Source organism: Phocoena phocoena, chromosome 7 (assembly GCF_963924675.1).
Source record: "Phocoena phocoena chromosome 7, mPhoPho1.1, whole genome shotgun sequence".
NCBI classification, from domain to species: Eukaryota; Metazoa; Chordata; class Mammalia; order Artiodactyla; family Phocoenidae; genus Phocoena; species Phocoena phocoena.
This window is the reverse complement of record NC_089225.1, coordinates 11,440,347-11,456,297: the sequence shown is the minus strand read 5'-3', so window position 1 is coordinate 11,456,297 and position 15,951 is coordinate 11,440,347. Positions and strand designations below refer to the sequence as shown.

At 49.1% G+C, this 15,951-nt stretch overlaps 1 protein-coding gene across 8 annotated transcripts in view; it reads right to left on the bottom strand.

The window, feature by feature from the left end:
* Positions 1-6,859: 6,859 nt before the first annotated feature.
* CLASP1 (cytoplasmic linker associated protein 1) overlaps positions 6,860-15,951 on the bottom strand; it is a 233,057-nt gene continuing 223,965 nt past the window's right edge. For 6 of the 8 annotated variants that reach the window (XM_065880867.1, XM_065880866.1, XM_065880865.1 and 3 more), the window contains one exon: positions 6,860-7,165. In XM_065880867.1, coding sequence (XP_065736939.1) covers positions 7,079-7,165 — 87 coding nt within the window. In that variant the 3' untranslated portion in view covers positions 6,860-7,078. The remainder of the gene's footprint in view (positions 7,166-15,951) is intronic. The other 2 variants (XM_065880862.1, XM_065880863.1) reach the window with 1 other exon arrangement.

The following is a 15,951-nucleotide window of genomic DNA, read 5'->3' as shown; positions in this document are numbered from 1 at the left end:
ACAGAAGTAAGCCAAGGGAAGTCCACGTATAGGTGTGTGTGTGTGCGTGAGTGTGTGTGTGTGCAGAGGGGTTGAGGGGAGGGGTCAGACAGCGGGAGCAGAGATACAAAGGCCCCTGAGGCAGGGAAGGTTACTGGGGCGCAGCGACACAGAATGGGGTGAAAGAGGAAGGCGGGGCCGGGAGGGAGGGGGCGGCCTTGTGCGCCATGATCAAGAGTTTGGAACCGTGTCCTCGTGTGTCTGCGTGAGTGTGTGAAGCCACTGCAGGTTTGAAAGCAAAGGGATGATAGACCAGATGGGCATTTTTTTTTTTTTTTGCGGTACGGGGGCCTCTCACTGTTGTGGCCTCTCCCGTTGCGGAGCACAAGTTCCGGACGCGCAGGCTCAGCAGCCATGGCTCACGGGCCCAGCGGCTCCGCGGCATGTGGGATCCTCCCGGACCTGGGCACGAACCCGTGTCCCCTGCATCGGCAGGCGGACTCTCAACCACTACGCCACCAGGGAAGCCCGATGGGCGTATTTTTACAAAGCAGCTGTGAACTTTGAGGAGGGAGAATAGAAGTGGGAGGGTGAGGGTAGGAGAGGGTCTAATGAGGCCCTCGTGGGCGGCAGTGCAGGTGCGAGCGGTGGGGAGGGCTGAGCCAGGGGGCAGCCGTGGGTCGGGGAGGAGGGAGGGCTCAGGGGGGTCGGAGGTGGGATGCAGAGGACTCGGGCAGGAGTGGAGGGTGAGGGAAGGGGCCCGGCGTCAGCATCTGGGCGGGTGAGCTCCCATCTTCCATCCTGGAGAGTAGCGGGTCTGGGGGACCAGCTCACGCGTCGGTTGTGGAAAGACTCCAACTGAGCAGCCCTGAGACTCCCGCGTGGTGAAGTCGAGCAGGCCGGGGAGTGGGGTGGGGGTGTGTGTGTGTGAATCTGGAGCCCAGAGGAGATAAATAAAGGTGAACAGTGCACAGCGGGTGTGGAGGATGCCCGGGGAGCAGCTGGAGGCCCGGGACGGGGTGGGGGTGGGGACGGTCAATAAGCAGGACAGGGGACTTCCCTTGCGGTCCAGTGGTTACGACTCTGTGTTTCCACTGCTGGGGGCACAGGTTCCAGCCCTGGTCGGGGAACTGGATCCCGCGTGCCAAGCGGCGTGGCCGAAAATTAAAATAAGCCGGACGTTGGGACGGCCCCCTTCTCTCCCGCCTCCTGCAACCTGCTCATCTCTCGTGGACGGAAGAGCACCCGTGAGCTCTCAGGGCGTGTGCTGATCTCTCCCACCGGGAAGGACCAGGGTCTTCAGGGGACAGACACTCATTCTCTCCATCGTTTGTCCAAACATTTATTGAGCGTCGCCTGTGTCAGAAATTGGGGTAGTCATCATAATGGTAATAATATAAGAATTCCAAGAGCTGATATTTGTTGAGGGTCGAAGGACTGTACGCTGATCCTTATGTGCTCCCACAACCCCTCCCAGGTCCCCACCCCTGGGCTTCTAGAGGAAGAAGCCAAGGTCATTCTAAGCTGGAGTCATTCGGCTAAAGTCATAGACCCTGAAACAGAGTGGGATTCAGGACCCAGACATCCTGCACCCAACTGAGCCCTTCCCCCCTTGCCAGGCCTGGGGAGCAGGACCCCAGAGGGGTCCCAGAAATGTTGCCATGAGTGTAATGTCAAACAGCTCAGCAGGCCTGTGACCAGGGACCACCCGAACTTGCTAACATGAGTCGGGTGGATAGGATACAAAACAGAAGCTCAGAGAAGGGACAGAGACACAAGGCGAAACTCCGGTTCAGGCTAGAGCTGGACTTCCTGGGTGTGAATCTCCCCTATGACTCTTGTTAGCTCTGTGGCCCTAGGCAAGTTGCTCAGCCTCTCTGTGCCTCTACTTCCCATCTGCCAAAGGGGAATAATCATAGCACCTACCTCTCAGGGTGGTTACGAGGCTTCAATCAGATAACTCCGCAAAGCCTTCCAAGCTCTCCCAAGCAGAGGGGCCTGGCGGCCGTGGAGGCAACAGCCTGAACCCGTTGCTGGGGAAGGTGGAATCCCGGAGCTGCGGGGAATCTGCCCGAAACGCTGCCCCGGAGCCCCACCTAATCAACCTCCGGGGCCTCAGCGGGGGCAGCAGGCCCTGCGTCTGTGGAGAGCACTGTTGTGGAAGTATTGTAATGTTTTAAAAATACATAATCTGGGATTAGATGCCGATTCACATGACCTTTCTACGTTTTCGCCTGGAGCCACTGAAGCAGGAGTGAATAAATACCGGAGATGGAGAGGCCCAGCCCTGAGCAGGGAGCTTTATGCCCCGAGGGGCCGTATGTCCCCTTTGCCCGAGACGCTCGGCTTTCCCTCTGCTCACGGCACCCCGTTTCCCTTTCAGAAGTCCTAGTCTGGATGCTAAACTGGAAACGGCAGGGATGGTCTGGCTGAGGTTCCCGAAGCCCAGCGCTGTTTACTGTAGCAGCTTGCCTCAAGGAGCATCCCGAAGCTGAGGACCAAACCGCCTGTCGTACTTTACGTGGAATGTTCTACAATGGTTCTCCAACGGCGCCCGCAGCCTGTCAGCATCTGAAGCACCCGGGAACTGGTTAGAAATGCCCATCCCCACGCCCCACCCCAGCCCTGCAGAATCAGCAACACCAGGGCGAGACTCCGCCTTCCGCTTCACCAGCTCCCCAGGGGATTCTGAGGTGCCCCCCGGAAAGTCAGGAAAGCTGTGTGAAGCGTGGGGAACAGCCTGGGGTCTGGCCCCGAGTCCCTTCATCCCCATCTAGCTGGTGCTCTGCCCGGCTCTCAACTTCCCCACCTGGAAAGGCGACAGGAGGGCAAGTTCCTCACCTGCATCTCAGGATTGGTATGAAAATCAGAAAGCTGCCACAGGGCTTTCCTGGTGGCGCAGTGGTTAAGAATCCGCCTGCCAATGCAGGGAACAGGCGTTCGAGCCCTGGTCCAGGAAGATCCCACATGCCGCGGAGCAAGTAAGCCCGTGCGCCACAACTACTGAGCCTGCGCTCTAGAGCCCGTGCGCCACAACTACTGAGCCTGCGCTCTAGAGCCCGTGCTCCACAACAAGAGAAGCCACCGCAATGAGAAGCTCGCGCACCGCAGCAAAGAGTAGCCCCCACTCGCTGCAACTAGAGAAAGACCACGTGGAGCAACGAAGACCCAACGCAGCCAAAAATAAAAATTAATTAAAAAAAAACTGCCACGGATGAGAGTACTTCAGAAGTCTAAGTGCGTCGCCCATGACGTTATTTAAGGCTGCCTGTCAGCCGCTGTCCCCACCCCCACCCCCTCCACTCATGACCCAAGAACGTCAAGAGCATTGGTCCATAGGCAGTTTTCACCTTGGAACCCCTGGACCTCTGCAGCGAGTCCTGCAACCTTTACAACTGAGTGCAAAACTGTGAGTGGAAAGGGGCACCTTCCGGAGAGAAGACCGTTCAGATCCCCCCCGAGTCAAGCTCCGCTGCTTGTGGTGGGCATCTCCCCCTCCCCGCAACACACACACAGCCATCAGCAGGGGCTTCCTGGCCGCCCTGGGATAAGAAGGATGGTGGCGGCAGGGGTTAGAGACCCCAGTACAGAGAGTGCACCCCCAACCCCGCCTGAGCGCAGCACATCCACGGGGGCTTCTGCATCTGCTCCGTAGTAACGGGCGGACGGTGCGCCAGGCCTGGAGGTGGGGTGGGGTGGTGACAGCCTCGCACTTGTGTGTTGCCCTCACCCACAGGAGGAGGCAAGGCCGCGGCCTCACCTACATCACCCGCGGCCCCTCCCAGCACCTCCACAAGGTCCGTCTCACTCCGGTGGTTTATCCGTGAGAACACTGGCCCGAGGGGGTGAGGGGGGAAGCCGGGATTTGAACCCAGCTTCTGTGATCACGCCGACCTCACGTGTCAAACGGACAGGAGGCGGTGGGCCATGGGGGAAAGGGGCTCAAGGTCACCAGTCAGGGATACTGAGATGCCTCATGGAACGCGATGTAAGAGTCAAAATCGTTCCGAAAGCAAAAGTAAGGCTCCAAAGAGACGGACCAGCACCCCTGGGGGCCGTGCACGGGTTCCTTGCAGACCAGCTCCATGGCTCCGCCCTTCCCCTTCCCCCAAGTTCCATCCTGACACCCGCCTGATCCCGGCCCTGGGCCCTGGGCCCCCTGCAGTACGACCTGCTGACCTCACGAGCTCCTCCATGTAGCCCCTCGATCCTTCAGAAATGTGGCCTCGTTCTGACGTCAGAGAGACGGGATATGCTACCTACAAGCACTGTGACCAAAAAAAAAAAAAAAAAAAAAAAACACAAAAAACCACTCGGACGTCAGAAACTGAATTAAGTCTCATTTATTCTAGAGCAAACTCAAAAGGATTTTTTTTTCTTGTTTTCTTTTTTAGCAAATCCTAGCACATTATTAACAACAACAAAAAATCTGTACATTTGCCATGATACACTTGAAAGTGAAACAAATAAGATATAAATACAGATATGGATGTAACATGAAAAAGCCCCAAAAAAACCAAAAACCAAAACCAAAAACCCAACCTGGGGGCGTGGGGACCATGCGTGTGAACAGTGCCGACAAAACTATTTTGGTGGCTGATATTTTTCAGAGCATTTTCATCATCTCCAAATATCACGGTTAGCAAAGTCCTGGTGGGATTCTACAGAGTTCTTATTTGCTGTTCTTTAACGTGTAATATTATGCTTGATAAATTAAGGGCGGTAGGGCAAGAAAAAGATTCAGGAGACAGGTCAGGTGCAGCTGCATGACTGAGAAGCTAGTGGGGCCGTGGCGGGCGGCCCGTGGCTGCAGTGGCTCCAGGAAGGCCGTGCGCCTCCCCCCGGGGCCTCAGCAGCGGGATGGGAAGCGGGAGCCCGGCGATCTGGCCCCGGCGGTGGCGTTGGGGCTCTTCGGGGCCCTGGACAGTCAGGTCTCGGGTGCTCTGCTCGCCTGTGTTCTACCGTTTCATCCAAACAGGACGCCTGCAGGGAGGCGGCGAGGCAGGGCAGCTGCAGCTGTCGGTTGGGAGTGGGCGGGCCCCGCTGGGTCAGGACATCAAGGTTGGGCAAGTGACGTTCAAGGCTAGCCCTTTGTGAGCGCCAGGAGGACGCGCGTGGCCACATCCAAGGTCCTTCCCGACTGCGGGCGAGGCCGCGGCCACCTGGGCGTCCACGAGCTGAAGGAGAGAGGCCTTTCCACACGCGCTCGCCAGGAAGGACTCGGAAATAACCCGGCGGAACACAGGTGCTGCTTCAGAGGAGTCATCAGATGCTCATGATGGTAGAGGGCAAGAAAGCGACCCCGCAAATGACGTAAGAACAAACAGTAATGGCTGTTCTGAGCCGAAAAGAAGCCAATAACGTTCGACCACGTAAAGCGCGCCCCTGACGTTCCCTCAACGGCAGCAGCGGGGTCCCTCCCGCACGTGCAGGATACCCGCTACGTGCACGAACGCACAAAGCACACGCACGCAGCATGCACGCGCACGCAGTGAAGGCGCCCCGGCCTCTGCTCCAGGACCTCCGTCTTCAGTGCCTATTTCCGCATAAGTATCTGAAGTCGATTCTGCATGAAAACAAGCTACATTCGGGGCTGTGCAGCTCTGGGGTGAGAGCCACACAGCCCGGCAGCTGCAGGGACTGGACGCCAGAGCAGCAAACACCTCATTAACAATATGGAAAAGTCAGTTCCGTTTACAGGGGCTACGGTGGAATCTAAGAGACGAAAGACGCCTTCCTGACCGCATTAAGAACTTCCATTTGGCTTGAAGCCTTTTACTCCAAACTTTGTTAACCAGGGTCCTGATCCGCAGTTGCTTTCACTGAAGCAGTGCAACCCTCAAGAAGAAATTTTAAAGGGGTAAGTTTCTCACTGAAGAATTTGATTCTAAAACTGTGTTTCCAATCCTGTTTTTCTGCGATCCGCCACACACGACAATTAATTTTTCTTTAAAACCATGATTCTCTCAGCAGAGGATCAAGGAAGTACTTCAGTCCATAAAATTACAAAAAAAAAAAAAAATCCTGATACCTGGTCTCTCTAGATTTTTCTTTGATCTCAATCCCAAATTAAACAGAGAATTCAAAACTGAGATGGTGGAGCTGCCATTTACCAGACTAACCGAGAACATCTTAGAATCGAGCCGCTCGGGCGCGGGTTGGGGAAGGGAAGCGAGGGGGCCCTAAATCTGCACCACCAGGGGCCAGGGTCACGGGGGAAGCGCTGTTAAATAGTGTTTCCCAGGATCTCGGCAGTAAAACGAGCAGCTTCTCCGGTATCTTCGACGCTGCACGAAGGGCCATTTCAAGCACACGCTAACCAAGGCTGTCGATTTACCTTGATTTTTGTGTTTGGATTTCATCTCTAAGAAGCCCCTCAAGTGGCAGCTGTGGGGCAGGGGTGGCATCGGTGGGGTTGCTCAGAGGGGCAGGAGCCCGTCCTGGAAGGAGACCACGCAGGGCGTCAGCCTCCGGTCCGGAGACGGTGAGCACGATTACTACATGTTCATTAAAAGACCATCTTCAGGCTTTTCTCCCATCTTCAGGCTTTTCTCCCACTTCTTGCCAAGACTTGATTCATATTCTTAGTAGGTCTCAAAACACAACTTACAACGTACAAACCCTTTCATGGTGTCAGTTGTGGAAGGCGTGGGGCTTTGCCCCACACAGGCCACATCCAAAACCAAGGAGGCCGAGATGAAAGAGAAACACAACTTAACCCAACCTCCTCCAATCTTATTAACTGAAGAGAAAATGCTACTTTCTACCAGGTATCGGCTAGAGAGCTCTGATTTTTAAAAACTGCACCCCACACACACGGTTTTATGACCTCAGCAGGCTGGACAAGACGGTTTAAGTATGGCTCTTCTTTTCTTACTCCTTTTGTTTTGTTTTGTAGGAAGATGCAATGCAGGCCTTGCTTCCTTTACATTCAATACCAGTATGATTCTACACAAAAGCTGGAAGGGATCAAAATACTGATTGTAATAAATATTTGCGGGCCTCCTGGTACTGACTGGGCAGCTGATGGGGGGGAGGGGAGTTCTCTGAGAGGCACCACCGATTGCTTCCAGGGCTACACGGGGACTCTGGCGCCGCATTAGCTATGCGTGGAGACGTCGGATGAGGAGCTGCTGTTGCTGTTCGTGGTCTGCGCCCTCTTTATGTATAAGTTGAGCAGCTTCATCTGCAAGGAGAAGATACAAACGGGTGAGCAGGAGGAAAAAATCAGAGAGCAGGAAAGAAAACCCAGGTGACAACAAAACAGCACGTCCGGGCTTCCCTGGTGGCGCAGTGGTTGCGAGTCCGCCTGCCGATGCAGGGGACACGGGCTCGTGCCCCGGTCCGGGAAGATCCCACACGTCGCGGAGCGGCTGGGCCCATGAGCCATGGCCGCTGAGCCTGCGCGTCCGGAGCCTGTGCTCCGCAGCGGGAGAGGCCACAACAGTGATAGGCCCGCGTACCGCAAAAAAAAAAAACACACCAAAAAACAGCACGTCCCTTAGTGGAGAAATTCACTGCACAGACATTTACTGAGTGCCCACCACTGGTCCAAGCCATCTGCCCGGGGCCGGGGCCACCGCGATTGGGAGGTCAGACTAGAGGAGGGAGCGTGAGGGGTTATCACGAAAAGAGGGAAACATGTTTCCACGAGGTGGGCCTCAGGGCTGCAGATCCACACACTTCAGGGGCAAGGCAGTCACTGGCTCCACCCAACCCAGCGGGAAGAGAGGGTGCAAGCCACACTCCATCGGCATGAAGAAGCAAGCCAAGGTCAGAGGTCACGTTTTCTAACCCTCACATGTGTGCAGAAGCTGCTGCTTCCCCGTTGCACACCTCCCGAGGCGCATGGAATCCGAGGCCGCCCCCATGTGCCCCATGGCCTTCCCGCACCCCGGGCCCCAGCCCCGCCCACTGTGGCTCGGCACAGGCCACCTCCTGCTGCCGGGAGCAGTGGGCTGGATCTTTCCAGCAAGACTCAACCTCCCTGAGGCCAGATGCTGCGTCACTAAACAACGTGCCCTCAGTCAGGCACAGTGCTTGACGGCAAAAGGGCTTCCAAGCCTGACATCTCATTTAGTTCTAACTCAAGCTCCTTGGACTCTCAAAATACCTAAAGCACCATGTAACACGGTGGGTTCTTAAATATTTGCTGAATGCCGCTAACTTCATATGTTTATAGTGTGCTAGATCATATTAAAAATTAAAGAAACAGGTATTTGCAGAAGCGGAGTGCCCATAAGAACCTACGCAACACAACTGGTAAGACGAAGGGAATATTTACTATCCACAGCTCTTCCACAGCTCTTCAGCTGCTGTCTCTGAACAGGCTGTGAGGCCAGGTGTAAGGCTGCCTAGGGAGGAGCGGCTGGTCCCCGGGGGACCCACGAAGACACACTCCAAGTGGAGCGTGTGGCACAGGAGAAAGCGGGGCCCTCGGATGATGGGTGGGAACAGGACCAGCAACCAGCAGAGCTCCCGCGAGGCAGTGTCTCCCTGACCCCCAGCAAGGCGCGCTCAGTCACATGGCTGTGGAGCCTGGGACGTGCAGCTGGCGGGAGGGCTCTGCCCGAGCGTCTTCACGCAGCAGCCCACCGGGGGTCCCCCCCCAGATCAGGACCTGTAATGCCTCTTACTCTTTTCAGCTGCAGGGAGTGTGTCGGGAATTTACGCTACATATCCCAGTCTGTTTTCACCCCACACCTTTCAAAATCTGAAACCTATCAATAGAACAGTCAGTGTGGTGATCAAAGTGCCATCATTGGACCTCCCTGGTGGCGCAGTGGTTAAGAATCCGCCTGCCAATGCAGGGGCACAGGTTCAGTCCCTGGCCCGGGAAGATCCCACATGCCGCGGAGCAACTGAGCCCATGCACCACAACTACTGAAGCCCACGCGCCTAGAGCCCACGCTCTGCAACAAGAGAAGCCACCACAATGACAAGCCCGTGTGCAACAACGAAGACCCCATGCAGCCAAAACTAAAATTTATTAAAAAGAAAAACAAAACCCAAAGTGCCATCATTTTACACAAGGTTCCTAATGCTCTAAGGCTCAGGAGGATATGACCAGGGCCAACCAGGTGCAAGGGAAGCCGTGGTACGTTCAACAAAGCACTGGCCTGAGGCTCAACAGGTCCAGCAGAATTCTAGAACCAACTCCAACACTAACTAGTTCTGCGACCTCAGGCAAACATTTCTTGAGCCTCAACTTTCCCATCTGCAAAATGCAGAGCAGTGACACTTGCAAGGTGCTTCCTGCAGCTCCCTGCTCGAAGAACGTGTCCTCTGAGCACCCCACTCCTACTCCTACCTGAGCTGTTCACACTGTTCCTCCCTGCAGTCCACTCCTTCCCTCCCTGTGCAGCTCCCCAATCCTGCCAAGCCCAGCCCAATCTGGTCCCACTTCCTCCAGGCCCCTGTCCCAGCAATCAGAGCCCATCCCACCGTGTCCACTGGTCACTCCTGGGCAGCTGTACAAGTTTCCTCATGTGTCAGTCCTGTCAGGGCAGGACGAGTTCTTGCTCTTCCCATGTGCCTTAGCATAGTGTGCTGAAGACAGCAGGTTCCTAACATGTACTTGTTGAATCAGAGGTTTTTTTTTTTTTTAATACATCTTATTGGAGTATAATTGCTTTATAATGCTATGTTAGCTTCTGCTGTACACCAAACTGAATCAGCCATATGCATGCATATGTCCCCATATCTCCTCCCTCCTAAGCCTCCCTCCCACCCTCCCCAATCCCACCCCTCTAGGTCATTGCAAAGCACTGAGCTGATCTCCCTGTGCTATGCTGCTGCTTCCCACTAGAGCTTTTAAAGAAGAAAAAAGTGATCTAGAAAGCAGGATAGTTATATTTCTATGAAAGCCTGGTTAAAAATGAGCTGCTAAATATTGCTAATAGTTATTTACAACTCAGAACCCCTATTGTATCTACCTAGTCAAGTCTAGAACATAATTGCAAGTACAAGGAAAAGATGACGGTAATAGAGTGAACAATGTGTATATGTCCAACGGTTTACAAGCTTTACACTGATTATCACATTTGGGCCTCAAAACAAGGTAGGCAGAACAGCTTCTCCTATTTTACAAATGAAAAGGCCAGGGTTCAGAACGCTTGCTCAATGAGCTGGTATAAATTCAAATTAGAGGATTGGAACTTTAGGATCTCAAAATGTAATCCACAAAGAAAACAGGTATAGAATATACACAAAAGGAAATGAGAAGGGAATTAAAACGTTTCAGTACAAAAAGCAAACAAACACAAAAGAGTAGTGTAGAAAATGAGGGACAAAAAAGCTATAAGGCACATAGAAAACAAATACCACAACGACAGAAATCTCTTCCTTATCAGTAATTGCTTTAAATGTGAATGAGTTAAATTCTCCAATCAAAAGACAAAGATTGGCAAAATGGATAAAAAGAAAACCATGATTCAACGATATGTTGTCTACTAGAGACTCACTTTCGATCCAAAGACACAAATAGGTTGAAAGTGAAAGAATGGAAAAGGATATTCCATGCAAACAGTAACCAAGAGTATGGGGTAGCTACACTAATGTCAGACAAAATAGAGTTTAAATCAAAAAAGGTTACAAGAAACAGATGGACATTACATATTAATAAAAGAGCAATACAGCAAGAAAATTTAATATTTATAATTACACATCTAAGAACATGCCATCAAAATATATGAAGCAAGAACTGACAGCATGGAAGGGAGAAATAGTTTTATAGTAATAGTTGGGAGACTTCAATATTCCACTCTAGAGGACTTGAACAACACAATAAATCAACTAGATCTAAAAGACATATGCAAAACATTCTACACAAGAATACACATTCTTCTCAAGTGCACATGAGACCTTCCCAAGATAGACCATATGTTAGGCCACAGATTAAGCCTCGATACATTTTAAAAGATAAATATGATACAAAGCACCTTTTCTGACCAAAATAGATGAACTCAGAAATCAGAAAGAAAACTGAAAAATTCACAAATGTGTGGAAATTGAACAGCACACTCTTAAACAACCATTGGCTTAAAGAAGAAATCACAAAGGAAATAGGAAAATACCTTGAGACAGATGAAAACAACATACCAAAACTTGTGGGATGCAGCAAAAGCAGTGTAAAGAGAGAAATTCATAGCTATATAAAAAAGAAGGAAGATTTGTATCAACAACCTAACTTTATATATCTTAAGGAACTAGAAAAAGAATAATAAATTAAACCCCAAGCTAGCAGAAAGAAGATAACAAAGATTAGAGCAGAGATAAATGAAACAAAAAATAGAGGTAACAAAACCAAAACTTGGTTCTTTGAAAAAGAATCAACAAAATTGACAAAGCTTTAGCTAAGTTAACTAACAAAAAAAGAGAGAAGACTCAAATTGTTAAAATCAGAAACAAACGTGGGGACATTATGACTGATTCTACAGAAATCAAAAAGATCATGAGAATACTATTAGTAACTGTACACCAACAAATTAGGTAACTTAGATGAAATGGACAAACTCCTAGAAACACAAAACCTATCAAGAAGAAAAGAGAAACCTGAACAGACCCATAACTAGTAAAGAGATTGAATCAGTAATCAAAAATCTGACAAAGAAAAGCCCCTGACCAGGTGGCTTCATTGGTGAATTCTACCAACATTTAGAGAACTAACACAATCCTTCTCAATTTTTTCTAGAAAACTGAAGAGGAAGGAACACTTCTGAATTCATGCTATGAGGTCAGCATTCTCCTGATATCAAAGCCAGCTGAAGACATAACAAGAAAACTACAGATCCATAGCCCTTATGAACACTGATGCAAAAAATCCTCAAGAAAAGACTGGCAAACCAGATTCAACAGCACATTAAGAGGCTTTAATACCATGACCAAGTGGGATTTATTCCTGAAATGCAAGGATGGTTCAACATACAAAAATTGATAAATATAATACACCACAGTAACAGAATGAAGGAAAAAACAAAAACAAACAAACAAAAAAAACCCCAGGGACTTCCCTGGTGGCGCAGTGGTTAAGAATCCGCCTGCCAATGCAGGGGACATGGGTTCGAGCCCTGGTCCGGGAAGATCCTACATGCCTCGGAGCAACTAAGCCCATGCACCATCACTATTGAGCCTGTGCTCTAGAGCTTGCGAGCCACAACTACTGGGCCTGTGTGTCACGACTGCTGAAGCCCGCGTGCCTAGAGCCCGTGCTCCACAACGAGAAGCCACCACAATGAGAAGCCCGTGCACCACAATGAAGAGTAGCCCCCACTTGCTGCAACTAGAGAAAAGCCCGCACGCAGCAACGAAGACCCAACATAACCAAAAATAAATAAATAAAAATTTAAAAACAAACAAACAAAAACCAAAGGATCATCTCAATTGATACAGAAAAAGTATTTGGCAAAATTCAGTATCTTTTCATGATAAAAATACCAAATAAACTAGGAATAGAAGAAAAGTATAGGCATACTTTGTTTTATTGTGCTCCACTTTAATATACTTCACAGATACTGTGTTTTTTCCCCAAATTGAAGGTCTGTGAACACCCTGCATCAATCAAGTCCATGAGTGCCATTTTCCAACAGCATGGCTCCTTTCATGTCACCATCCCATTTTGGTAATTCTCACAATTATTTCAGACTTTTTCATTACTATTATACTTCTTATGGTGATTTGTGGTCAGTGTTCTTTTATGTTAGGACTATAGTTGTTTGGGGTGGCACGAACCACGCCCATATGTAAAGACAGCAAATGTCATCCACAGATGTGTGTGTTCTGACTGCGCGAGACCCACCATTCCCGGGTCTCTCTCCCTGTACTCGCACCTCCCTAGTCCCTGAGACACAACAATATTGAAATTAGGCCAATTAATAACCCTACAGTGGCCTGAAGTGTTCAAGTGAAAGAGCTGCACTTCTGTCACTTTAAATCAAAAGCTAGAAATGATTAAGCGTAGTGAGGAAGGCATATTGAAAGCTGAGACAGGCCAAGAGCTAGGCCTCTCGTGCCACAGTTAGCCAAGCTGTGAATGCAAAGGAAAAGTTCTTGAAAGAAACTGGAAGTGCTGCTCCAGTGAATACACGAATGATAAGAAAGGAAAATAGCCTTACTGCTGATAGGGAGAAAGTTTTAGTGGTCTGTACAGAAGATCAAACCAGCCACAACATTCCCTTAAGCCCAAACCTATTACAGACCAAGGGCCTAACTCTCTTCCATTCTAGGAAGGCTGAGAGAGATGAGGAAGCTGCAGGAAAGAAGTCTGATACAGGCAGATGTCGGTTCATGAGGTTTAAGGAAAGAAGCTGCCTGCATAACATAAAAGTGCCAGGTGAAGCAGCAAGTGCTGATGTAGAAGCTGCAGCAAGTTATCCAGAGGATCTAGCTGAGGTAGTTAATGAAGGTGGCTGCACTAAACAACAGATTGTCAATGTAGGCAAAACAGCCTTATAATGCAAAAAGATGCTATCTAGGACTTTCAGAGCCAGAAAGGAGAAGCCAATGCCTGGCTTCAAAGCTTCAAAGGACAGACTGACTCTCGTCAGGAGCGAATGCAGCTGGTGACTTTAAGTTCATCTGCCATTCTGAAAATCCCAGGGCTCTTAAGAATTATGCTCAACCTACTCTGCCTGTGCTCTGTAAATGCAACAACAAAGCCTGGATGACAGCACAGGTTTACAACATGATTGAGTATTTTAAGCCCACTGTGGAGACCTACAGCTCAGAAAAAACGACTCCTTTCAAAATATTACTGTTTATTGACAGGGTATCTGGTCACCCAAGAGCTCTGATGAAGATGTACAACAAGATTAATGTTGTTTTCATGCCTACGAACACCCATTCAGCAGCCCGTAGATCAAGGATAATTCTGACTTTCAAGTCTTATTATTTAAGAAATACATTTTGTAAGGCGATCACTGCCATAGAGCTTCCTCTGATGGATCTGGGCAAAGTCAACTGTAAACCTTCTGGAAAGGATTCAGCATCCTAGGTACCATGAAGAACATTTCTGATTCACAGCAACAGGCCAAAATACCAACATCAACAGGAGTCTGGAAGAAGTTGATTCCAACCCTCCTGGACGCCTTTGAGGGGTTCAAGACTTCGGGGAGGAACTGCAGATGTGGTGGAAACAGCAGGAGAACTAGAATTATAAGTGGAGCCTGAAGATGGGACTGAATTGATAAAATCTCATGATAAAACACTAGTGCATGTGGAGTTGCTTCTTACAGATGAGCAAAGAAAGGGTTTCTTTTTTTTTCCTTCAAAGCAAAATTAATTTTAATGAGTTTTTAAAAAAAGAAATACAAACCACGAAATACCTCTCTAAAGGAATGGGGAGGGTGTCATGAAGTCCAAGAAACAGGGAATTGTACCTTCAGAATCCTTGGGAAATTCTGGCTGCCTGATGACTTTGGGGAAGTTGCCTGACTCTGGAAGAGGCAAAGGTTTTGTTTGTCTGTCTGTTTGTTTTTGGTAGAGGAGTTGGTGAAATACTTTAAACTGTTCTGCACTCATCTCCAAAGTCTGCATTTTACATCTTGTCCAGAAATTCAGTCTTAGTTTGTAACGGCATATATGTGTAAAGGTGCTTTTAACAACAGGAATGTTTAGTGCAGTGTAGAAAGTCTTTGAGCCAAATCCTGCCCTCAGTGTGCACTTAAGTTTCCATTAAAGGAGAATGGCAATTGAGCTTGTAGAGCTGAGGGTAAAATTTGAATTCTGCTGTAGGAGATCAGAGTATTAGGAGCTGGGATATTGAATTTCACTTTCCCCCATGCTGACATTGACTTTCCTCTGGAGCATCACCAACTAGTGAGATCTAGTTCAGTTGCATGATTTCTTAATTTTTTTCTCCACTAACCCAAATCCAGAGATACAAATCTGGAGCTTAGGGGGATCTCATGTGAAAGTGGTTTCTTGAGATGGAATCGACTCCTGGTGAAGATGCTGTGAAGACTGGCGAAATGACAACCAAGGATTTAGATTATTACACAGACTTACTTGATAAAGCAGTGGCAGGTTCGAGAGGATTGACTCCGATTTTGAAAGAAATTCTACTGTGGGTAAAATGCTATCAAACAGCATTGCTGCAACAGAGGAATTGTGAAGAGTCGATCGATTCAGCAAACTTCACCGTTGTCTTATTTTAGGACACTGCTGCGGCCACCTTCACCTTCAGCAGCCACTGCCCTGATCAGTCAGCAGCATCAACACCGAGGCCAGACCCTCCACCAGCAAAAAGATTATGACTCGCTGAAGGCTCAGATGATGGCTAGCATTATTTAGCAATAACTTTTTTTTTAATTAAGGTAGATATACTGACTTTTCTTAGACAGAATGCTATTGCACACTTAATAGACTACAGTAAAGACATAACTTTCATACGTACCGGGAAACCAAAAAATTTGTGTGACTTGTTTCATTGCAATATTTGCTTTACTGCAGCAATCTGGGCCTGAATCCGCACTCTCTCCGAGGCTGCCTGTATCTCAACGTATCAAAAGCTAGATATGAAAAGCACACTGTGAACATTATGCTCGACGGTTAAGGGACTGAAAACTTTTCCTTTAAGATGAGGAACAAGGATGCCTACTTTCACCATTTCTATTAATATAGTACTGTGAGTTCCAGCCAGAGCAATTAGGCAGGAAAAGAAAAAAAAAAAAGCATCCACACTGGAAAGGAAGAAGCAAGATTATCTTTGTTCATAGATGATATACAGTTTACCCTTGAGCAACACAAGTTTGAACTGCGCAGGTCCACTTATACAGGGATTTTTTTCAACACACACAGCACTACACCATCTGTGGTTAGTTGGCTACACAGAAGTGGAACCACAGGTATGGGACTTGAGCATCTGCAGAGTTTGTTATCTGTGGCAATCCCAGTGGATACCAAGGGACAACTGTGATCTCACAGGTATAAAATCCTAAAGATTCTACAAAAAAACATTAAGACTAATAAAAGAAT